The 25,562-nt window shown below is 51.2% G+C and overlaps 1 protein-coding gene across 2 annotated transcripts in view; it reads right to left on the bottom strand.

The window, feature by feature from the left end:
* Nucleotides 1-25,562, bottom strand: part of FYCO1 (FYVE and coiled-coil domain autophagy adaptor 1) — a 74,234-nt gene extending 48,672 nt beyond the window's left edge. For both annotated transcript variants that reach the window (XM_021683227.1, XM_021683226.1), the window contains exons 1-7: nucleotides 25,491-25,562; nucleotides 14,689-14,826; nucleotides 11,269-11,375; nucleotides 9,431-9,556; nucleotides 5,509-5,615; nucleotides 3,925-4,068; nucleotides 434-524 (exon numbers count right to left, since the gene is read on the bottom strand). In XM_021683227.1, the coding sequence (XP_021538902.1) occupies nucleotides 434-524; nucleotides 3,925-4,068; nucleotides 5,509-5,615; nucleotides 9,431-9,556; nucleotides 11,269-11,375; nucleotides 14,689-14,743 (630 nt within the window). In that variant the 5' untranslated portion in view covers nucleotides 14,744-14,826; nucleotides 25,491-25,562. The remainder of the gene's footprint in view (nucleotides 1-433; nucleotides 525-3,924; nucleotides 4,069-5,508; nucleotides 5,616-9,430; nucleotides 9,557-11,268; nucleotides 11,376-14,688; nucleotides 14,827-25,490) is intronic.

Raw genomic sequence — 25,562 nt, 5'->3', positions numbered from 1 at the left:
CTGACCCGCGAACTTTCCCCAGCACTTTCCTGAGCACTTACTCGCCTGTGTCAAGCCCTTAAGGCGCCTTCGCTCGAGCTGCACCATCACCGTCTGAGCCAGAATGACTCCTATGACCCCCATTTTCTGGATGAGAGCACTTCAGTTTCAAGAGGGTAAGTGGTCTGCCCGGGGTCACACGACTGGTGGGTGACAGCGTTTGACTCCGCTGCTTTTAACCCAAGACCTAAATTGCTTCCTTTAAAATACTTGAAAAGCTTCTAACAGAATTTAATTTTTAAAAGGCCTAAGTTCTATTGGGTCATAAAAACCCGGTTTGTATTACTCAAGCTGGAACAAAAGGTGTCTGAGAATATCGCCCTGAGTTGCGAGCGGCCAGGGCACAGCCTGGTTGACGCGTTGGTGAGGAAATCCCCAGCCTTTCCGGCATTACCTGTAGGTAGCTGCTCACCAAGCTGCTCATGCTGGAGCTGCGGCTGGGGGGTTTCCACAGGTAAGCAGAAGAGCCGGGGGCCAGTGTCCTCCTGCGGGGCCACAGGACAGACAGACGGTATCAGATCAGGACACACACAGAGGCCTTGATTATCACAAGGCACCCAGGTGGTGGCAGGGGGTACTGCCCTCCCAGAGAGAGTGTCAAAAGCCAAAAACCCAACAGCTTCTACCGAAGAGCACATTTACGCTGGCCCGCGGCTGACGGGCTTCACTGCCAAGTTTGAATGTAAGGCCTTTCCACCTGCTGCCAAAGAAGAACTAAGTGGACCTGGCATTTTCCAATTTGGGGTTGAAATTTTCCTTACACCTTTGGTGCCTGTCACGGTCTGTCTGCTAGTGAGGGGAGAGCAGCGGTCAGTCTGCAAGTCAAGGTGACTCCGGGCTTGGGGGCCACACTGTGGAAGTGAAGGCAGCAGATCCAGCCTAACTCTGTCCCGCCGGGAAGCCGGTAAACTGGCCTTCAGTCATACAGCGGGACACTCTACATGGGGGGTCAGCAATCTTTTCTTATGAGGGGCCAGACAAGACATACCTTACGCTTGCCAGCCTTCTGGTCTCTGTCACAACGACTCAGGCTACAGTGGCAGCACATCAGCCGCCGCGGACAACAGGTAAAGAACGGGCGAAGCTCTGTGACCACCCCCCCCCCGCCACCGCCCGTGCTGCCCTCTGGGCTGTGTCTGGTTGACCTGCTCTCTCCAACCATAGAAATCCATGTACAAACACAGATAAAAATCTCTAAAACAACGTGAAATGAGACAAGCGAGTTGTAAAAGGATAGCTACCTATGATTCAATGTACGCAAAATTTATAAATACATACAAAATAAAACCACACATATATAAAATATGTATGATTGCACAGGTAGTAACACACAGAGATTCAGGAATGACGTGTGTCAACTACAGGGCTGTGATTACTTCTAGAATTAAAGGGGAGAGCATGACAGTGGGGTGGGGCTTTATTTGGATCTGTGATCTTTTATTTTCTAAACGAATGGTATCAGACATGGTAACATCCAAAAAAAAAAAAAAAAAACCCCACAAAAAAACAACCCAAAAGATCCAGCTCAAAGGGGCTTCTACTGGCCAAATAGGGAACAATTTAAGCATCAAAATAAATGATTGCAGTGACAGAATGTAGCCCACTGATTAAAATAAGAATCCATGAGTCAACTCTGCTATAAATACATACATACATACATACATACATACATACATAGGGGTGCCTGGCTGGCTCAGTCAGCAGAGCATGCGACTCTTGATCTTGGGGTTGTGAGTTCAAGCCCCACGTTGGGCGCAGAGCTCACAAAAATACATACATACATACATAAATATTAAGGAAAAAGCGAGGTAACAACCTAATTTTTTTTTTTTTTTAAGATTTTACTTATTTATTTGAGAGAGAGAGTGTGAGAGAGAGAGCACGAGCCGGGGGAGGGAGAAGCAGACTCCCCACTGAGCAGGGAGCCCAATGTGGGGCTCAATCCCAGGACCCTGAGATCATTACCTGAGCCAAAGGCAGATGCTTAACAGACTGAAACACCAAGGTGCCCCAACAACTTAATCTTAAAGTATCTTCCCATATGAAACATACCGATTACAAAGGGAGAGAGTATCTTTAGAGAAATCTGGCAAATGCCACCTTAACCTAATGGTCATGGTCAACCGCCACAGTGATGAAACCAATCAACACTGTGGGTTTCCAGACATAATGTGCTGAGGACCACACAGCATCTGGGTACTCCCGCTGGAAATGCTTAACCTGAATCTAACAATGAGAAAGCGCTAGACAAACTCCAAGGAAGGAACATTTTACAAAGTAACTGGCCTGTGCTTTTCAAAAATATCTACACTGTGAAAGACAGAGACTGAGAAACAGTTCCAAATTCAAGAAGACCAGAGAGACTGGCGTTAACTGCAGCTTGCATTTCTGGGCCAGCTCCTGGAGTATAGAAGACGTTACTGGCATAATTCTTAGAATCTGTAAATCGGTGACATTCTATCCATGTTAATTTCCTGATCTTAATATCTGCACTGAGGTTAAACATAAGAGGGTGTCCTTGACTTTAGGAAGTACACAGTGAGTACTGAGGAGTCAAGCGGAATCAAGTGTGTTAACTTTCTCTCAAATGGCCTAGGGAATAAACCAACATGTATTGATAAAGAGAAAGAGTGATAAAACAGTGGCAGTAAAATACTGATAATTGGGGAGTCGAGGTAAAGGCTGGATGAATGCTCTGTGGCATTTTGGGGGCAACTTTGCTGTAATTATGAAATGATTTCAAAATTAAAAGGTTTTAAAAAGGACATGTGCAGTAAATATGGCAGAATATTAGCTTTTCATCTTGGTGGTCAGCACATGGGTGTCATCATATTCAGGACTCTTTTCTATATAGAAAATATTTCCTAATAAAAAATATAAAAATTGACATTTAAAACAATCTGTATTAACAGAAAACAAAACAAAGAATGCTGGGCCAGGGGGTGCCTGGGCCAACTCTCTTTTTTTTTTTAATAGATTTTTATTTATTTATTTGAGAGAGAGAGAGAGAATGAGTGAGAGAGAGAGAGCATGAGAGGGGGGAGGGTCAGAGGGAGAAGCAGACTCCCCACTGAGCAGGGAGCCCGATGTGGGGCTCAATCTCAGGACTCCAGGATCATGACCTGAGCTGAAGGCAGTCGCTTAACCAACTGAGCCACCCAGGTGCCCCAAGCCGCCAACTCTTGATTTCGGCTCAGGTCATGATCTCAGGGTTGTGAGATTGAGGTTCTGACCCGGCATGGAGGCTGCTTGAGATTCTCTCTCCCCCTCTCCCTCTGCTCCCCCACCCCCAAGAGCGCACACATGTGCACATGCGCAAGTTCTCACGCATGCATGCGCTCTCTCAAAAAAATAAATAAATGCTGAACTGGAGTTGAACTCGAGTCTGGCGCCCTGGAGGTGCTGGGCGACTGTGGGTAAGTCACCCACTGTCTGAGCCTGTCCCTTCCCATCTCCCTCCTGGAGTGGCAGGTGAGCGTGCATTTCCAGCAACCCTTCCATGGATGCTGTAGTTCCCTCTCCTATTGCCTGCAAGGCCTCCGTGGTAACTCTGCAAGAACACGACTAGGAAAAAGCCCGCTGGCTTCCCCCACTGGCCACCCCCAAGTCCCTTAACACACTTAAAAAACCTCAGGTTTTGCATATGCATTTCCACTGACTCATACCACCTGGCCGGTTAGGAGAGTTAGGAGAGTTTTGAGTTGAAGCCTTCTGATATCATTAGTCACGACTCAACAAAGTCTAGAAAATTAGTAGGCATAAGAGTTGCAAAGCCTTATGTAATTTACTGAGTGACCAAGCTGCTTTGAGTAGACTGGCGGCAACCTTTGGAACCTCAAACACCTCTTCCCCCAGTCTTTTCAACCAAGCAGTTCTTCAAAATACCTGGCAAACGCTGGCCAGGCAGCGTCCAAGTCATAGCCTCTCGACGCCAGGTCAAACTGAACCTCGGTCAGCTCATAGAGCTGACCCACGATGTCAGAGCTCAGCTTCGGTTTCAGAAAGGGGCTTCTTGCGTAGTACCAGTCACTGCAGGGAAGCAGAAAAAGGGATTGACGATAAGGATACTAAAGGTAAGGAAAGACTGAATTTGATATGGCTTATCAAATTCTCACTCGGGTTACTAACAAGTTAAATTCAGACAGACAGGGACAGACAGGGACGGACGGGGACGGACACACACACACACACACTCACTCCCCAATTTTATTTTCACTATAGGAGCACCTAACTTTCAATTAAGCTTGCTCTTCTTCAAGGAAATCACTGAAACGAACTAGATGCTTATTCATTTATTATTTACATCATATCTATTCCCCAAAAAGGATATGCGAAAAGTTAAATCTCAGTTATCTGCCAGGAAAGGGGCAGTTACAGGGGAAAGAACACTTCCTCTGTGAAACATAACCTCATCTTCTATTCCTCTAGAGGATTCAATATAGGACGGTGAGCACGTGGCTAAGCTCTGTCCAGACACCAATTTTAAAGCCAAGAAACCAAACAGCCACACTTTGAGGTGTGAAGCAGTAAGAATTGAGAAAGGCAACACTGCTGGGCCTAAAGAGCTACTTGGCTGGCGTCCGTGAAAAGGTGACGCACTGGAAGTCAAGCTGCTGGTGACGGTTCTCACCAAACATCTAGAACGAAATACTCTTCAGATCAAATGTGCGAAGGTTCTCAACTCACATGAATTCACAGAGCCTATCACATGCTTGAGAAATACGTCTTTATGCAAATCAATCTTAGAGGTGACAAAATGAAACCCAGTATTTTCCCCCAACCAGTACTTTTTTTTTTTTTTTTTAATCCACAAGTGATTTCTTTGACTGGAAGAACACTCCCTGGGGAGAGGGGAGGCAGCGCTGGAAAAGGGTGTGGGAAACCCAGGGAGGTTCGGCTGCCAGGGGCCTGAGCTGCAACTCTCCGTTGGACACCCCATTTACATGCTCAATCCCCTCCCTCCCTGCCCGCCGCCTACCCAGGTTTTAGCACCAGCTGCACAAAGGCCGACCCCACCAATAAGCGGGGCTCCAATCTGGCTGCTCACCACAACCTCAGAGGAGCCCCGACAAACCCAGCAGGCGTTGACTCAGGGTCTCAGGTGAGGCCCCGGGCTTGGAGGTGTTAAAAACCCCACAGCTGATTCTGCTGAGAGCCAAGGCTGCAGCCCACTGGCCCCGCTGGCCGGTGGGGTCTGTCCACTCATTAGGGCCGGCACCGAGGGCATGCCATCCGTGAGGGAAAGCCACCTGGCCTCAGGAGCTCAGAGGTCTGGCTCCAAGCTCCTGCTTTGTGACCCGGCATAAGTGGGGCCTAGAGAAAGGCACTCAGACCCTCTGAGCTTCGTCTCTTCACCTGTTAACACACCATGCTACCGACCCCCGTACACCAAGGACGGCTGGGGGCTCCTCGGTACTAATGAGGGGACTCGAGCTCACTGGGTAAAGCCCAGCACTGCCATGCATTTACCTGGTCACCTTGGTGTTCATGAAGCACTGCTGTAAGGTGTCCGCCAACCTCTGGTGCACCAAGGAGTAGCGGATAAATGCCCTTCCTTTTCCCAGAGATGTCTGGAGCTGGAAAAAGCAGATGATGTTGAAAAGAAGAGCTGTTAGCCTAACTCCAGGTGTAGACGTGGCCTCACGTCACCCCAGAGGGTGAGGCCTGCAGCAGGCAGACTTCTTGTAGGCCCCCATCTGAGAATAACCTGTAGACTCCAGTAAACATGTGTCAAGGGAGACCTGTTCATGAGAGGCTCTGAAACATCTGTGGGTGCTCCAGGGAATGTCATTCCCTCCCCTGCTCCATCAGAAGCTCTGGGCTTAGAGTCACGTGTGAAACTGTGTTTGATTTAATTTGGACTATTTAGAACAAAGCTAGGCAGGTCAAATGAAATGCTCCTCGCATCAGAAGTGAACTTGAGCAAGAGATGGTCTCAGTTTGGCTAATGTCTGGGCTTGTTTTTGAGGTGCTGGGAGAAGAGGATCAGGGGAAGAGGCCATGGGGCTTGGCTGAAGCCCCAGTGGGAGGGGGAGGAGAGAGGAGGGCAAGGGCAGGGGTGCGTTAGGGGGACTTTTAAGAAGTTCTGATGGATGTATGACGGCCTTCTCGGTGTTCTCCTGAAACCCTCAGTAAAATCTGTATGTGTCAATGCTTTCCTGGTTGGATTTGCTTAAGATATGCCAGCTCACTGCACTTAATAAGAAGGTACCCAGGAGGAGAGAGACAGCAGAGGTGTCTAGGTGGCCCGGGCACACTGGGGTAAAGAACAAATGGGTGTGGCTCTGTTTCAGGAAGTCTGAGGTGGACAAACACAGGAGGGTCCAGGTGCAGGCCTGCCATTGAAACCTCACCTCACAGTGCCAAAACGTGGCTTCTAAAGAGGTTTCTGGAAGGTTCTTGGGAGGGAAGTGGGGTGTGCTGGCCAGAGACTCTGCCAGTGATGGGCACACACAGCCAGTTTGCCAAACAGGACTCATTCCCAATGGTTCAGCTCCAGAAGTTCAAGATAAGTGGGCACGAATTCAAAACCTCTCAACCTACCAGTTCTGTCAGGCTCGGGGTCTGGGTCGGATAAGTAAAGACCCATATACCCTCCTCGCCTCTTCAAAGGTCAGAAACGTTTAACTTCGTGGAGGGGGACCGGGGACAGATGGTCCTAACACCCCATACTATCGAGAAACCAGTCATGGCACTGGACTGAGACAGGAAATGTGTGGTATAGCCTCAAGCACTGACATATTAATGAAGGTGTAAACATCCCGGTCTACAGCACCTTTTACCTCAGAGTTGTAGGTCTCCTTACTGCTGACTCAAGGAAATGATACCGCGGTATGAAGTCACTTTAAAAAATAAAAAGGTGTGAAGTGTCATGAAGTAGAGGGGCTGTAAGCTGTGTCTCTGTGTGCGCTCTGTGAGTCCAGGGCATGGTCAGGACACCTAGAAGTGAAGGTGGGTGGCAGCCTGACATACTGGCTTTAGAAAAACGATAATGGCATGTCTGCAGAGAGCCGGTCAGGACAGACGCCCTGGGGAGAATCGTGAGGACAGCCCCACGTCCAAATACTTTTTCCACTGATGAGCGAGGGCGAATGGAGTGTTCAGTGGTGACGCCCGGCAAACTCAGGGCAGCTCGGAACAGCTGAGCAAGGCACTGTGAAGCCAAGTGTGTGGGTCAGACAGACACGTCCACACACAGGCCCGGCAGAATTTAATAAGACCCTCACACGACAACCCATGTCCATGAGCTCCCCGGGGATGGGCTTGTCCTTAATAGCAAAATGGCCACTGTAACAGCATTTAGAACATTAAGACCCTTTCAGTGCCAAACATTTGAGGCTATGTTTTTAATCAGCCCTATTAACCAAATTGATTTGATATATGTACATATACATGGAGCTATTTATTTTAAGAGGCATCTTGAAACATCCTTTGGGGGAGGGGATCAATAGTTCCTTTGTACTGCAAGTGAAAATACTGCCCAGCTTTTTATTTTTTATGTTCTGAGATCACGGGTCCACGTTCATGACCTAATTTTTAGGTCATGTTTTTAGCATCTGGCCCAAACTCATCTACCTGTACTATACCAAGAAGCTACCCAATAGCAGTGAAGGGCAGGAAGTCTGCAGGGTGCATAAGAGCGGATTCTGCTTTCAGCCAGATCACTGTGCTGACAGCCCGACGCCAAGCTGCACCCTGGTTCGGACCTTGTCCATCTCGGGGAAAAGTCACACAGCTCGGGCTAGGCTTATTCTGAATTTCTAGAAGTGGCTGATTATATAGCCTTAGGCTATTTTAGCCCAAAAGGCTGCCTCCGAGCCCATGAGGGCCTGAGGGGCTCAGCAAGGCATCTTATCCATTCACTTTTACCTTCTGGCTTGGCGGCCTGGACAACACTTGATTGTTACAGTTAGCCCGAGTACCCAGCAGCGCTGTGGCCCAGTGCCCTTCCAAGTCATTCCACCCAAGGGTGCTCAGGAGAGCAGAGCCTTGCACGGGGATGAGACAACTGGAGCCTGTGGGAAGCAGAGCCCACAGAGCCGCCAGGAACCAGCAATGTCTGTGCAAGCAGGGAGTGCTTTTTGCTTCAAGAAGTCGGTCTCCCTGGCCTCGGATTGTCTAGAGGTCTGTGCCTTATGCAAAAAGGAGATTTAAGCATTTTTTAACCCTGGGCCATGGGGACTAAGCTAAGCTTATTTCCAGACTTCAGCTGTCTGAAGCCGTAAAGTCAAAGGTCTTTGTTGCTCTGAGGAGTGGAAGATAGGACAGTGACGCTAGGAACTTCTTCCAGACCTTTGGAGAGGAGATTAGACCCCTCTCCAGGTGTGTGACGCATCAAAACGCTCTATGTCAGGGACCCGGCGGTCCCGCCAGGCAAGTTCTCACAAGACCGTGGCGCTGCACGGACATTAAAGAAATCCAAGGAACAGACTCTTCACAGCGAAGGTCTTTCCTCATTTTCTGAGATGTCAGAGACTGGAAAATGCTCGGCCCTCGCTGTCCGTGTACCTAACACGGTCATTCTCTAGAAGCAGCAGCCCGCCTGGCTCCAGATGGCAGGGAGCGGGAAGAGATCTCAGAGCACCTGACTCTGCGGCCTTTGTGGGAGGCCGGCCAAGGAGCACGGCTGCCGGCTTTACAGTGACTCCAAACATACTGACAAGATGCTGGAAAGAGAGACGAAATGGAGAAACCCTATAGGCCTCCTGCCCGAAACCTAGGGGTTTACTCACTCCTGAGTGTGCAGTTTTTCACTCCCACAGGGACTAGGCTGAAGGGGGGGGGGGGGGAGGAGGGAGGGCAAGCAAGAGATGGAAGGAAGGAGGGAGAGAGAGAGAGAAAGGAGGGGGGGGAGAATGTGTTGTTCTGGAGTTTTCTAAAACAGCAAAGCGATGGCTGTCTGCTCAAGCGACACAGAACTGAATGTGGGAAGCTGCTTAGCATAACCAGCACTTTAAGAAACGTTCCTTGAGGTCTCACATCACTCTCTTCATTATCAACACAAGTTTCCTGAACAAATTATAGGGAAAGCACCTGGTAAACTCTAAGAATTTTACCTAAGGAACTAATTCTTTCGAAAAGGCGGAGGCGGTCCTGTGCTGTACACCCTCGATGGGCCCCACAAATAGCCTCAGTGGGAGCAGCCCACTCTGAGACAGCGCATGCTCGTGGTCTGAAGAACAGAGTCAGGACCAAGCCATTTCTTGCTTGGTGAGCGCTCCCTTGGTGGCTTCCCTCAGCGAGCGCTGGGCACTGAGTGTGCCCGGATTTCCTTACTTCCTCACCAGCTGTCCACCCCTACCTCCTCACGGAGCTGTCGGCAGCACAGGTCCGGGCAAGAGATGCTAAGGCAGAGAGGGGAAGATGCGAGGACCCTGGCCACTCTGCTTACCTCTGGAATCGACCTGACGAATCGGATCCCGTCATTGGCTCCTTTCACCTTGGCCAGGCAGGCGCAGAAGTAATCCCAGTAGTCCTTTCTGTTGCCCAGAAGGGTAGCCTTCTCCTTCTGATCAAACTGTGGGGACAGAGGGACAGAGAGAGGAGGGCCAGGTGCATGGCTGATCATCCCACCATTTAAACGAACAAGAACAGCAACAGCTTCTTAGTCACCCTGTCCTGGATGAGGCCCTTTACAGGCGCCATTTTTATTGACTGGCAAAAGAGGGCTGGTGTTTCAACCCCCAATTTACAGATGAGGAGACTGAGGCTGGGAAAGGTTAAGTAGCTGGCCCAGGGTCACACAGCTAGTGGGATTCAGGAGTAACAGCCCCCCAGAAAGACTTTGCCTTGAAGGACCTCTGTGCATAGAGCTGGGTGGAAGACCACCCAAGGGGCTGTTCACACAGGATGAGGACATTTGAGAAAAAGTCTCGAGGGCAACATGAAGACTGTCAACTTGATTTCAACTTAGGGAAATGAGTTCAACACATCTTACCCTGGCTATTTAAGTTTCAACACTATTTTAATATATATGTAATAAATCCAAATTAATGCCAGCTATCAGTCGTTTCAAATCCAAAACCAAACGGGCGGACTGAAAACAAAAATGGTCCATAAATCATGTCCCAGTGGAAGATAGAAGCAGCTGAAAAGGGACTGAAATGTGAGTCTCTCAACACGTTGGGGTATTGCCTCCAGCAGGCGCTCATTCCCTAGCTGGGCTTTGCTGGGATATGACATTGCACACTTCGGTGTTCAAAAGGATAAAGGTGTGTCTTTCTATAACATAACATTTTATAGTGTTTTTTTTCTGGTTATGGAAGTTAAGATACATACATTGTTAGAAAAATCTGGATAAAACTAGAAAAGCAAAAAAAATCATAATGCCCAACACCCCCTCCCTAAGATAACTTCTATTAATATTTTGGTTCATTTCTATGATCCCAGGGTCCTGGGATCGAGTCCCACATCAGGCTCCCTGCTCGGTGGGAAGCCTGCTTCTCCCTCTCCCACTCCCCCTGCTTGTGTTCCTGCTCTCGCTATCTCTCTCTCTGTCAAATAAATAAATAAAATCTTTAAAAAAAAAAAAAATTTTGGTCCATTTCCTTCCTGCCTCCTGTGATTGCCTGTGTTTTTCCACATCTGCAGAGCTCTCCAGATCCGTGCTTCAAGTAAGCAGACATCAGCATTACACTGTGAGCATGTTCAGACAAAACTTCCTGGGCTGACCTCAGAGATCCTGATTCAGCAGGTCAGGTGGGCACAGAGAATACATTTCTCACCTGCTCCCCGGTGATGCTGATGCTGCTGGTCTGTGGACCCCACCATTCGGAGCAGCAAGGCTCCAAAATGGGAGCTTCTAGATAATCTTCAGAGAGTCCACACACTCCTAGAGAGTGCGTGACTGGGTGTGTACACGTAACAGGCATGTCTGTTTGGGGAGAGATCCCACAACTTTCACCAGACTCTCAAAGGCGGATGCGACTGCCCCAAAGTTAAGATCTCTGCTAGTCAATGACCCTGTGACCTGCCTTAAGATGATCTAAATCTCTAAAGAATGTTCTTGATGCCCACAATCATCCTAAGGGGCAACATTCCGATTCTCCAGAGGCTCGCACTTGGGAGGCTCAAGCTCCAAGAGACCCGGGGCTGTCAGACCTTCAGTCTAACCAGGAGGGCTTACTGGCTCCCCACAGCTGTCTGAACCACATCCTGAATGCTGATGAGTCACTCGAGAGGGAAACAAGAGAAGAGAGCAGAAATCAACGCAGTACAGGAGTCACTTACTTGGAGGAGATACTCAAGTTTATAAGAAAACTTATGCAGGCTGGTGCTGTCATCCGTAATGGGCTCCCCTGCTTCCTTAAATTCTTTGCTTAGCTCTGTCACAGCATCTTTAAGACAACAAACGGGAACACGTAACTGGCCTCAGAGAGAGAGGCAGAATAACCCCGGGAAGCACGAGGAGTAAGTGGTCAGTGATGGCGGAGCACCTGGGAAGCAGAAAGTGGGATGTAACCCTAGAAGGAGGGAAGGCTGAGTCTGAAGGTGCTCAGGGATCCAGAGAGCCCACAAGTACTCTACCACCGTTCCCTGACTGGGCACATTTCTTGGTCCTCCCTGTAGGCCCACCTTGCAGGCCTTGTAATATGCACGCAGGATTTGGTCAATGAAGGTTTGGTGCGTGCAGGAATCACTCAGCAGGCCCCTCATACTGACTTCCAGAAAGCTTTATCCTTCCTTCTGGCCCTGTGTCTTGTTGTTCCTCACTCTAACCCTACTGCTCAATACAGGCTAAGTCCTGGCTTCAAGAAGACCCAGAATGTGCAAATAAGAGTAACGAGAACAACCCCAAGAATGACAACAATGAATCTGCTTCTGTGAGCTGAGTGCCCATCAGGGGCCAGGCCTTTGCATGTCTTTCTCATTTAATACAGCACTGTGAGGGGGGCATGGTTTTATTTCCACAAATCCAACAAGCAACTGGTTTTAAGAGGATTCCAATTTCAGAACGGTTAAAATGTGGGGGGAAGAAAAGTACAAGTGGAGACTGACGAAGGCTGGTATCATCATCCCTGTTTGGCAGATAAGGAGCTCCGGGAGAGGTCAGAGCACCTGGCCAGAGACCACGGGTTGCAAACGGCAGAGCTGGAATGAGAAGCCTGTTTTCTCCACGGTTTTCTGACTCTGGAGCCTGCCTCTCCACTTCTAAGACAATCGACCTCCCTGTGCAGAAAAGAGGGAAAACCACCTTTATTCTCACTTACAGCCTCTGCTGTGGCACAGAGGGACGGCGAGAAGCTGGGTTTGGTGTAGATACTGGGAAGCATGCTCCCGGTCGAGATGGTTGGGGCACGATGCACAAGACCATCTTGCTCTGTGATGGCTCGTAAGGAAGAGGCGCCCCCAGCCCCCGCTTTCTAGAACCATGGCTGGAAAGCAGACCTGCCCAGCACCGAAGCTGAGCCTGAGCTGCTAAAATTTCATCGACACTGACCCCTCGGGCAGAGGTCAGCAAAAGGCAAAGACAGGCTCTTGGGACTGATTCTTAGACCAAATGACTGCTACCCAGTGGCACTGGCATCCTCTAGAAGTGTTTGCTGCGGCTGGCATCGAGAGAGCCAGGGGGCAGGGGGGGCAGGACCAGGGAAGACGCACAGCCTTCCTCCCCCACCCTCAGGTGGGGTTAACGCTCACAACCTGATCTGGGAACTCCTGAAATTCTGAAAGGAGGAGCCTTGCATATGGAATAGGAAGTGTTCAGCTCTAATCTCTGCTAATCCAAGTGCATTACTTATGAATAATCTTAGTTTTCTGTGAATTATACTTTTGCCTCTGCCAACAATCTTGAGAAGTGGGTGTCATCATCAAGCTGATCTAGCATGTGAAAGAAGCAAGAGGACAGGACCTTGGAAAGGTGATGGGACTTGTCCAACTTCTTCTAGGGTGAAAAGGCGGAGCCAGGAGCTGACCCCAAGGCCCTCGTCACTGCTGTCACCAGGAGGATGAGTGGGCTGCCCTGCAGAGGCACGAAGGCTACGTGCTGCCCAAGGACACCTCAGTTAGGGATGCACCGTTCCTATGCTCCATGCCAGAGATTTCGTGTGTGCCGACGAGGACAGTTACCAACAGATGCAAGGGAAGAGCCTTGAGAAAGCAGTGTGTCAAAGCGCTCAGCGGGCTGGGTGAGGGACACTGAGAAGGCCTTGGGATGTCGGGGACGATGAGACCAGCCAGGATGTGGGGTGAAAAGGGCTCCTGAACAATGCCAATGCTTGTCTTCCTCCCTGGATCAGGAGCACTAGCAGGGGGGTCCTCTCTTCCTCTCTCTTCCCTCCCAGTAAAGACATCGGGGTCCCAAAGTCATCCCAGAAAACCAGAGACTGACACGCAAAAAAAGGGCCTACTTTGTGGAGAGACTTCTCAAGGCCAGTGGTGAACTCAGATTTGCAGAGATTGTCATTTTACTTTCTCTGCTTCTGTGTGTGTGTGCACATGTGTGTAGGCTTAAGGAAAAAACCCAGCTAATATTTTAGCTGGAAGTAGGCTGGTGTGGTTGAGTGTAGACTCTGGCACCTGGTGTGTGTGCAAACCCAGGCTCTGGCTGACTGGATGTGTGACCTTAGGCAAGTCACTTAACCTCTCTGTGCCTGTCTCTGCATTTGCAGAATTGGGGTAAAGGTTCCTACCTCACAGACCAAATGTGAGGACTCCATAAGTCATTATCCATAAGGCATGTGTAGGACAGTGCCTGGTAAATGTGAAATGCCATGTGATTATTAGCTATTCAAGGCCCCAAATGCTATATAAATGGGTAGAGAAGCCTGAGAGTGATTTTTATCTTAGCGCCTTTTGACGTGCAGAATGAGAAGCATACAGTGGCCACCACTTGCCCAGTGGCCCTGGGTGTGACAGACTGCAGTTGGTCATCACTGGGCCTGAGCAGGTAGGAATCTGGACCTTCAGTCTGTCGGGAGAGCATCACTGTAATCCCTGCGACAAGCAGGAAGCGGTCAGCTTCAGACCGTGTGGTAGCCAATGTGCTAGCCAGTGATTTGCAGGGGGGTGGGAAACTTGCCAGAATTCTGACCCCTAGGATATCACCTAGAAGGGTGAACTCGGGCCCTGGACTCTCCTCCTGATTCTACTCCACTTCTCGTGTACCTCCCCTCCCCTGCCCTTCCCCAGGGAGATGAGAGTTATGAGTCTCAGTGGGTTTGCTGAGCTCAGGGAAGTCTGGGAGGCAGCAGGCCCAGAACTACGGTGCGTCATAGGAGATAGGCTGTAGGCCTGCCAGGACTAGGGAGGACAGCAAAACAAGAAAGGCGGGTGCCTGGTCATCCTGCTCAAAGGGAAGGAGAACATGCCTCCCCAAGTGAGCCAACTCCATTAGAGCCTGAAGGCTCATGATTCAGCCAAAGACTTAACAGGTGGCTTGAAAACATGCATACACACACACATACTGAAAGCAGAGCCAGACCCAGAAAAGGGTAGTGGATTTTGTTCACAAACTGACTTCACAGTACCCTAAGAGGAGAGCCAGGCCAGCTCTCCCAGCCTGACCTGGGGTGGACACCCGGGCCCCAAACACTTCCACACGCCATGTCCCCAGGGCTCCCATTACTCCCCGCGTGACAAGCATGAGAGGGCGACAGCAGGAGCACAGCCCCAGCTCCCCCGCCCCGGAGCCGAGCCCCACAGACGCACCTTGCAAATCACGGATGATTCTCTGCAGCTGGCTCTCTGCCATGGGGGAAGCCATGGCGACTGGCTGCAGGCCGCCTCTCTCGGCTGTGCGCCTCCTGCCTGGGTCCGGTCAGCAGAGGTCAGACTTCATGGCAGCACCTGCACGAGGGGACAGGGAGGCCGTGGAGGAAGCAGTCACAGACGCACCGTGAAGACAGCGGGAGAGGAGCGCTGTCCTGGGCACAAGGTCGCCCCATCGGGGCATCTTCCCTCCACGGGCAGGGCTTGACCTTCCGCGGGGGCCTTGCTCGGTGGGCATTTCTCTGGCTGGCTTCTGACGTGCCTATATTTAGACCCAATGACCTGGGCTGGGGCTTAAAAGGCAGCAAGTTCAACCGAACAGCATGACCCATTCCTTCTGAGCTTCTCTCCTCTTCTACCCTCTTGGGCAGGATGGCTTCACTCTCCTTCTACCTTTAGAAATGCCTCCCGGGGGCTCCCCTCATCCCCGTTCACCAAGGCCAGAACCAGCCCAACCCAACACACACGCCATACTCAGAGGGCCCGCTGAGCCGATGGATGCTGGCCACCACCAGACCCGTCTCCCCCACGCCTGGCCCCATGTCCTCCCCCAGCTTGCTTCCTCCGAGGAAGGTCAGTAACCTCTGGCCGGGTGGCGGGGGAGGCGGGAGGCTGAGGACCCTTGGGGCTTCGGGATCAAGAAAAGCCGGCCTTGCCTGGTGGGGGAAGCAGCTCCCTCGTGGGGGCTCAGCAGCTCCAGCTGCCCAAAGTCCAGCTCAGCCTGGCTGTGCAGACACCGCCTGGCCTGCACTGGGGGCTGGCGCAGCCCTCAGGTCCAGTCTAGGGACACATCTCTATTTTAAGCTTGGTTACGGTCCTCTTGTAGCTGGTGAGTCCTTGAGTTACCGGCCATGCTCGGGCAGCTGCTGAAGTGATCTAAGGACACAGTAGTGGCTGAAGACCAATGGAGGTGAGGAGAAATGAGTGGCAGTGGGAAGAAGTCTGGATATGTACTGGGACGCTCTTGTGTCCCTCCTTTAGAATCTCCAATTCTTTCCTCAGATGTCCACTGCGAGGTTATGCAATGCTTGCTGGCAAAAGCCGACAGGAAGACTAAGGTGGCCATTGGGGAGCCACCACTAAATGAGGGCTTACTGTGTGCGGGGTGCTGGGCCCTGTTAGGTGCTTGACACATGTGATCATTTTAATCTCACAATCACCCTAGTGCGGTAGATAAAGTGCAAAGGAGAACCTGCTGTTCTAGAAGTCCCGTGACTTGTCTAAGGCCATGGGCCAGTAAGGAGTAGAATCGTGGTTTGCACCCTGGTCAGTCTGATCCAAACCCTGTGGATCCATAGCTGAGCTGTCGTCACTATTGCAAATGACCAACCACTTCCCCTGGCTTCTAGGAACCGCCCCCTCCAGCGTCTCCCAAATAATGTGCCGCCACCCCGAGTGTTTCTAACATGTGCTGGCCCTCACTTTCTCACAGCCATATTACCCTTCCTGCTCCAAGTGTCCACAGGAGAGAAGACCCTGGGATAGAAATGGTCCCAGGTTTCAAGTTCCTCCAAATATTTACAAAAGCATTCCAGCGTGGGCCAGAAGTGAGAAGGGCCTGTCACTGGGCGGTTATGCCAAGGCCTATTTTTAACTAACAAAACCAGCACAGCAATGACTCAGTGCAAACAAGGCCCAAAGAGGGCTTCTCTGGCTTAGGGGGAATGACAGGCACACACCGATACCACATTCCCAGTAATTCCTGACATGGAGTCCAAGAGATGCAGGGGATCCACAGAGAGCCCTCCAAAGGCCCCTCACAAGGGACAGCACCCTGCCCATCACAGGCACCAAACCGAGGGTGGGAGTGGTTTTTGAGAAGCCAGCCCACCCATCCCTGGGCGTCTCTCCAGGTCACCTGCTAAGCACAGAGCCTAAGTGGGGACCAGCCAGGGCTCTACAGAGACATCTGCAGGGGCTCTGCGGCCCCGGAGGACACTCTGCCCCTTCTGGAGAGGTAGAGGGTCCTCGCTGTCAATGCACAGCTGTCCCAGAACCACATCAAGTGCCTACTATGTGCAGGCTGGGGACACAGAGGCACGCAAGGCACCATTCAGCCCTGGAGGAGCTGAGCTGTGCGCCAAGGAGAAAGACAGAAAAATATCCAGATATCTGGACAGGTAGGAGAGGTCCATACAGAGATATGAATAAAAAGTGATGGGTACTCAGCCACGAAAAGGGCTGAGCCGCAGATACATGCAAGAAATGCTTTCTGCAGAGTGAAAACAGCCAGCCTGAAAGGCTATATACTTGATGATTCCATTTGCAGGCTATTCTTTTTTTTTTTTTAATTATTTATTTGACAGAGAGAGAGGGAGAGAGCACAAGCGGGGGAGCGGTAGGAAGAGGGAGAGGGAGAAGCAGGCTCCCCGCTAAGCAGGGAGCCCCACATGGGGCTCGACCCCAGGACCTCAGGATCATGACCGGAGCCGAAGGCAGACGCTCAACCGACTGAGCCACCCGGGCGCCCCAATTTGCAGGCTATTCTTGCAAAGGCAAGACGTGGGAAGAGAGATCCCCTGGGTAGTTGCCAGGGCCTGGGGGTGAAGGCGAGGGCTTGACTCTGAGAGTCTCCAGAAATTGGGAGAGGCAGTTCCATTCTGTGCCTTGCTTATGGTGGTGGTTACGTGACCATATGTGTTTGCTAAACATGTATTTGTCAAAACTCACAGATCGTGAATGGGGCCTCAACAAAAAAGGCAGCCCTTTGATGAATTTGGAAAGATGCCATGGGACCTAAGGAAGGGAAAATTAATGCTGCCTGGGGGAGGGAGAGGGTGAGAGACGGTGGCAATGGAGCTGGGCCAGGCCTGCAAAGTGTGGGTGAAGTCTCTGAAGAGACCCAAGGAGGAAACGGCACCAGGATGGGGGCGCAGGGAGCAAGCCCAGAGAAGCTTCTCTCCCCGACTTCTCTCATTTGACTACGGTCAGTGGAGGGCCTTGTCATTCCTGGGAGAAATGAACTGAGAGGAAGACGACCCATACCCCCCAAGTCCTCAAGAGCAGCCCCCCCCGCCCCCGGGCCGTGTGCACGCTTCAGACTAGGGTGAGACCCGCACAGTGGACGAGGGCAGAGAGTGACCCCAACAACAGGTTCTGAGTTGCCTCACCCGGGCTCCGGCTGGGCCCATGCACCAACAGTGGAAACCAGCCCTCTCTGAGGCCTGGCCAGTTGGAAAACGAGGTCTGCAGACCAAGGCGGCATCCTGGCATGACAGGCCTCAACAGGCAGAAATGGGCTCAAGACTCACCGGCCCCTCTGGGGAAGCTGTGGCCGCATGCGTGCGGGAGGCCTCCTCCACCTGACCCTCAGAGCGCGCTCCACTGATGCCAAGTTCCCAGGTCACGGGGTGAGCTGGGCCCAGCTGCCGATGACGCAAGCTAGTTTTCCAAAAAGCCTGAGTCACCACCCAGGCAGGTAATGCGCCCCAGGAAACTGGCTGCTGGGGCTGCAGGTCCCGGTGGGCTTCCCCACGGCGGATGCGGGTCCCACCTCACAGGGTTTCACGAAGTTAATCGGAGCCTCCTTGGAAGATCATGGCTACCATCGGGATGCTACTTTCCTGGGCGTGGGAAGGATGGCTCTTAGCATTTTGCCCCCCTCTTCCCTGGTCTGAGGTCATTATTAACCACTGGAAGGCAGAGAACGAGGCACCATGTCTCCCACACTGTGGTCCACTTCCTTGTGTCTGGAGATAAACTTGCCCTTTGGTTGAGGGATGAGAGACTTTTTATTCACAATGCTCCTGACACCAACATTGGCTTTTTTCCACACCAATAACCAGTTCTGACACCAACTACCTGGAGTTCGTGCAGACAGACCCCACAGGTCAAGGGCTCTGTCCACAAGACTGCTCTGGCTTCACACGCTGGTCACAAGTCCCAGGCTGCTTGTCCTTCTGACCAACTGGCTATAAATTGGGGGTCCCCACGATCCCCTCCTCAGGTTCGATAATTTGTTAGAACAGCTCACAAAACTCAGAGAAACACGACTATGACCAGTTTACTTTAAAGGATACAATTTGGGAACAGCCAAGGGGAAGAGATGCAGAGCTTGGGGAGGGAGGGGTTGGTTTGAGGTGTGTGGGGCTTCCATGCCCTCAGGGTTCCCCACCCTCCAGCACCTCAGCTGTTCACTGACCCAGAAGTTCTCAGAACCCCATCACTTAGAGGAGTTTTTATGGAGTTTTAATGGAGGCTTCATTACAGAGACACGGCTGATTAAACACTGGCCGTTGGAGATTAACTCCATCTTCAGCCCCTCTCCGCTCCCAGAGGCCTGGGGTGGGGCTGAAAGGTCCAAATCTCTAATCACATGGTTGGTTCCTCCGGCAACCAGCCCCATCCCAAAGCTATCCAGGGGCCCACAGAGTCACCATATTAGCATAAACTCAGGTGTGGTTAAAAGAGGCTTGTTATGAATAACAAAAGACACTCCCATTACTCAGGAAATTCCTAGGGTTCCAGAAGCTCTGTGGCGGGAACCTGAGGCAAACACCAAATATCTATTTCTTATTGTATCACAGAGACTTCAGGCATGAAGCTGCCTGATCCTGACAACACATTAGCAAACGGCTCTCGTAACTCAGGAGACAGCTTCTAACCACACCGTCTTGGCCACCCACAGCTGCTTCAGCACCAGGGGAATGACTCCAGGACTCCCACACCTCCCAAGGCCCCCAAAGCGCAAATCACCTCCATGAACCCAGGGTCCTTGCTGCAGGACCTGTAAAAACCTCCATCGCGTGTCTCTGGCAAGCTCTTTCAAATACCAGAGACATTCATTTCATAAAATTTCATAACATTTATAAAAAGAACATTGAATCCTCTTGTCAACGACTCAGAATTATGTTTAAGCTTATCCAGCACGTCTAAAAGCATCCGATATTCTGATAGAGTGCAAAAGGGGCTAAATGCATTTTTAAAAAACTCTTATTTATGACCTGGGCCTACTGCCTGAGTTCCTAGTCATAGCTTCAGTATTATTTTAGAGGTAAAGAACCTTCTCCAAACTCCAAATTCCTCCTATACCTGCCCAGATGCCCTAACAATAGAGAGAGCAGTTTAGTCCCAAATTAAGATACAAAAACACCAACTGACTCGTGTAAACTTATTTACACTCTCTGGTGCTAATGACTCAGATTCATAATGTTGCCCAGAAATCAGCTTTGGCAGGAGCAGCACAGCATCTGACTAGTCACATTAAGGAAAGAAGGGCCCGAAGGGGAGGAGGAGGTTTGGGGCGTGGAAGACAACCTTGCCCTGTCTTCAGAATTTGTGGTACTTGCTCCTAACCCAATAGCTGAGAAGGGCCCCGGAGACGCCCACACAGTTGGGCTCCTCCCCCACTCCTAGTGAATTCCACCCAGACCGAGAAAGAATGTGAACAAGGGCGGTTCAGATCAGCCAAAGGCAGAAAGCCTTTCTGGAAGAGTCCATTGCCTTGGCCTGGTTCAGCACACCCAACAGCATCTAACTAGTTGCCACCTCTGGAGAAGGGGAGCACTTGGCTGGTACCTGCAGCTCTGAGGCCCGGCGGTCCTGCTGGCTCAGCCCTGGAGCGGTCGCTAGGCAGGCTGCCCTCAAGCAGAGCCTCAAGAGGGTGCCGAGGAGAGTGCTCCGGAGTCTGTCAGAGCCCAGCTCAGAGGCAGACAGTTCAGGACACGTCAACAGAGGCTCATGAGGCGACCCAACCCCTCAGACCTAATTAAAGTGTTGATCAACTGCATGCCTGGGTCATCTTTCCCACACACTCCTTCTTGCTTGAGATCTTTCGTAAAGGGAGTGGAGACTTGAGCCTTTGCCATCACTTCTTGAACCTTCTCTTGGCCTTGGCCCCCTCCCACCAACGATTCCAGGCTTCTCGGTCACTGCCCCTGGAACACACAGAGAACTGGTTCCAGTTCCAGCCCACTGGCCCACAAAGGCAGGGTCAAGAGACCTGTGGATGGGAAGTGTGGCCTCTGGGGGCCTGGGGGAAGCTGTCTTTTTTTAGGAAGGGGGGCAGCTGCTCTGAAAGGAGCCACACAACCATACCTGAGGTCTTGCCACTGGAAAGCCCAGAGAAACTATGAGTGCATATGTGGAACTCTGGGCAGTCTTCAGAACAGTTGCTTGAACACTTGAGAGCTCAGCTGGAGCACCTATTTCTTCCTAGCCCCCACACAGCACAAACCCCACCCGGATGGAGAAAATTGCAGAGCTCTGGAACCATATGCTTGGGCGACTGTCCTGACCCGAGTATCAAGGGGGTCAGTCCAGCCAGGGACGAATTATGAACTGAAACTCTGATAGAATGTGCTTTAGCTACTAAACACAGCCTTGAGGAAGACCACGTGTAACCCGTATGTGTTAAGAGACTGCCAGCCGGGCAAGAAGGATTTGCTGGGCCCCACTAGTAAGATGCAGGCCTGACCCAGGAGCTGGGCTACAGCCGTGAGCAAGGCCGGTGGGCCCTGCCCTTCATGGAACCCACACTCCAGAGGGGAGGACAGCATACACCCTACTAAGCTTAGAGACAAATAAGAGATCACTTAAGGCCTCAGAAGGGCTTGGATGAAAAGGAGGTGAGCACAGAAGGCAACCAGATTCTACTCTGCTCATGATTCTAAGCCCCCACTGCCTTTCTTCCACGTTTGTGGTCATTTGCCAGTATGGTAATTTCTCGTTTAACCTGTTCTTCCCACCTGTCTGTAAGGTCCATTGCTACGCACCATTTCCCCAGCACCTAGCACACTTCTGATCCGTGGAGAGCCCGCGATAAATTACTTGTTGAAGGAATGAATCAGTCAGACAAAACCAACCCCAAGACTCTTGCTCCACAAACCAAACTAAATTTTAGGCATAGAAATGTACCAACATGTAAATAATGCTAATCATCCTTCCGTGGTAGGAAACATGGGTAAATTTTCAAAAAATTTGATTTCTCTGATTTTTCATTTTTCCTTTACTGGACACAAATTACTTTTATGTTGACTAAAATAATGCATTAAAAAAATCACGTTGTAATTACAGATGTTAATACTGTCATTATTGTGGAAATACTACGGAATTACTATCCCAAGAAGGAATGGAATAATGTAACTTAGGGACTGGATGGATTAAGCATGTCTACGGGCAAAAGTGTGCCCACAGCTCCGGCCTGAGACAGACTTACCCAGAAGCCTCCTTCACCCTCTCCGGACAAGGGTAACCACGGCCACTCCGGCCACCTCCCCCACTCACCCAACCCTCCCTTCCCTGCTCGCACCCTTCCCTGTCTGCATCCCTGGGACTTTGGATCTGGAACATCAACCAGGAACACTCCCAGGGTCGGGGAGGTATTGATGGGTCTGAGCTCCGCTGTGCTCCTTGGGTGACAAGAGCAGCATCTGGGTGCAGACGGCAGGGGGTGGGGCTAAGCTGGCAGACAGGAAGGGCGCGAGCAAGACCCAGGATGGCTCTGAAGCTGGAGTTTGGCAATGGGCAAGAAAACTGTCCTCTCTTTTACCAACTGTAGCTGAGGCTTGCCAATTTGCACCCTATTCAGATTTTGGAATCCGACTAGTCATGTGAAATTTCCATTCCCTAGCATGCAATGGGTAATGCAATAAAGATCGTGCCATGATTGGGTGAGACTGCTATATTCAGCTCACCAAACTCTTTTCAAGGCAATTTAAGCAAATCTGTCTATCTTGGGGAAGTTGTTTGACCTTTTTTCCCTGTGTTTTTGTTTTGGTTTTTCCCCCACGTGCAATGTGGGGAGGTTACCCTTTATCTTCCTTAAGGAAGAGGCGGGGAAGGAGAGGAGCAGACATTCCCAGTGGCTAACTTCCCTGGAGGCTTCTAAGTGCCCCCTCCCTGCTCTTGACCAAGGCTCCAGGAGCCCTGGAAGCAGCCCATGGGGCTACAGGTTCAGCTCGAGGAAATTCCTTCTGGCTCCTTGTGAAACCACCACCCCTGGTTCAGCTGTCCAGCCCACCCTGAACCTCCCAAGGCATCCTCCTCTTGCCTAGCCGCCCCCCCCCCCGCCCCCACCGCATACTAATGGCTTGTTTGGATTGTTTTTGTACCTCAGGTTTTTCTTCTGGATTCCACAGGCTCCCCTAACTCGGTTTTTTGCCCCAGGCCAAAGATGCAGTACCCCAGGCTCCTGAGGTGGTCAGCCAGACCAGCCCCAGGGCCCCAGAACCAGCTGCAGGAACCAGGGCCCCAGAACCAGACCACAGAGTCCCCTCAGAACCACGCTGATGTACACATCCTCATCCCTGCAAACAGGATCTGGCCAAACTAGAAACAGGTGCTCGGTGTCTTTCAAGTGCCACAAAGGCCTTTGTGAACAGGGAGGACCATTGGTGGTCAGAAAAACCATCAGGCTGACTGGCTCCAACACTGAAAGAGGGGAAAACACCTCCTGCCCCACTGAGCACGCTCAACCATCCTCATCTCATAAAAGCCATGAACCCATGTGCTCTGAGGCCGAAGCTCATATTATAGGTCAGTCCAGTGACAAACAGTCAAAAGCAGCAAAAGGCTAAAGACAGACCCATGGAAACATTTCAATATCCACCCTACTGATTTATTTACTTGTTCAAACAGAGACTCTCATACCAATCAAAAGCTTTAAAAATAAAAACGAACGAACAAACAAAAACTCCAAAAAACTGGCACTGAGATCACAAGTAGAAAATATTGTTCATTTTTGGAGCGACACAGTGACATTCCGCACTAGGTGAGCAGATGCGGACAAGGCCAAACTCCACTCATCTCTGCTCACCGGCGGCATCTGGCTGGTTACAAGGCACCGTTAATGCCCCTGACCTGCTGTGTGTCCTGGGGCTGCTCCAGTGAATGTGGCCCCAAACTCTGAGTTCCTATCAGTGATTTTCACCACGAGACCACAGCTAGGCAATATGCTTCCTCTGCCTCGTGTTTAAAGACATTCCAGTCTTGACTCACCAAAGTCATCCTTGGAATCACCAGAAAATACAGGTTCCCCATCAGCCAAACCTCTCCCCTAAAGGGAAGAGAGGGACTGCCATTTCTCGGGTGCCTATTAGGCGTTCTGGAGGCAGCAGCCCACAGCCTCGGTGACTGATACAGGTCAATGTCACCAGCTGCTCTGATCTTGTCTGTTTGGGGTGGTTCCTCTGATCACAAATATCTGTGGGGGCCATCTTCCCCTAAAAGGACCAGGCTAAAAGCATGGTTCCTGAATCCTTGCTATTGCCCCCGAACCAGCCACAAGGAGCAAGAACCGTCCAAGGAGTACTAGAGGATCAACTCTAAAGCAACTACAAAAATAATCAAAGTCGAATACGACTTGTGGACTGTAACAGGTGGGCACATGTTCACTACACAATTCTTGCAATGATTATGTGCTCCTAATAAAATACTGAAAACAATTTAAAAGCTAAATGAAGCACTACACAAAGATGAACACTTTTAATAGAAGCAGGAAATCTGTTTCCTAAAGCAAGAGCCATTTCAGATCCTTGTAATCACAGAAGGCCACGTCCCTTCACTGAGACAATTAGCTCTGATTTCCAGGATGATCACAACGATGGCCCACAACTGGACAGGGCATTCAGTAATTGATGAAGAGCGGCTGTCACAGAAGGGAGGGTCGAGTGGAACCCACTCAACACGGGCCCACCTGCGAAGGTGGGAGCCACAGAAAGCATTAAACCTCAGCCAGATGGCTCTTTCCCGGCACCAACAAGCAGGGGAAGCCGCATTAGGCAGATGGCAAGCGAGTAAAGCTTTCTACACAGACCACAGGGCTTGCAGGCGCAGGAGGGCAGTGAGCAGATTACAGCCTGATCCTCTGCCCTCAAAGAGCCCCTGACCCATTTCTCTGTGGGAAAGGAAACTGCCCGCAGTAAGGGCAGTAAGACAAGCAGAGGGGCAGAGACCGCTGCCAACACAAAGCAGTTTCTGTAAGTGTTCTATTTTTCTCTAGAGGGGGCAGCCAATGGGAACTGTGAGGAGTGATAAGAGGCATCAGAGGACACATGTGCATTAACGGGGAACCACGTGGTTAATGTGTCAACCTAACACACTTTCCTTACACAAAAATAAAATAAAACCCAGCCCTCCCCCTACAACAACCCCCACCCTAGGTTCTGGATAGCATGGACTCTTATCGAGCCCAAGACCCAGGCGGCCACACCACAAGCCCAAAACCACAGGTGTTTCAGGAAAGATCATTGGGGGGCTATCTCGAGATCCTGCACCTGAACACGAGGTAAAGAGAATGGACCAAGGCCTGAGGATGGCCCGGGATGAACGAATTGTCCCCTTATGGGTGGAAGGGCGAAATGAAAAGGTCTGGGCTGTCCCGGCCCAGCTAAGCCAGGAACTTCGCTTTTTAAGGTCAGCAGCCTCCCGGACAATGCAAGCAGAAACTCCGGGGACCGGTCTTCCTGTGCCTAAAGGATCCAAGGCTTGTTCTGAGACTCCCATATGGTGGGCTCCTTGCCGGCCCCTCGGCATCGGAGGTCCTGGAACTGGTGTTTGGGGGTCTTTCTAACTGACCACCGGAGGCAGCCTGGGTTCCAGGTTAGTTTCAGCCCCGGCCCGAGGTGCCTCCCAGACCCGCTGGATAAGGGCAAGGTCTCGGGCGGGGTCTGGGGGAGACCCGGGATGGGCGGGGACGGTGAGGGCAACAGGTGAGAAGCCGCGCCCGGAGGGAAGTTCTCAGCTCCGAGGCCGACAGCGGCCCAGGCTCCCCCAAGGTCCGGCCGGCCCCCCGCGGCACTTACGCGCTCGTGGGTCCACCGCTGGGCAGAAGCGAAACTTTCTGGGGCCCAGCGGAAGAGTGCGGTAGCGCGGCG

This window comes from Neomonachus schauinslandi, chromosome 1 (genome assembly GCF_002201575.2).
Source record: "Neomonachus schauinslandi chromosome 1, ASM220157v2, whole genome shotgun sequence".
NCBI lineage: Eukaryota > Metazoa > Chordata > Mammalia > Carnivora > Phocidae > Neomonachus > Neomonachus schauinslandi.
Note: the sequence above shows the minus strand (reverse complement) of the source record. Positions and strands in the feature narration are given on the sequence as shown.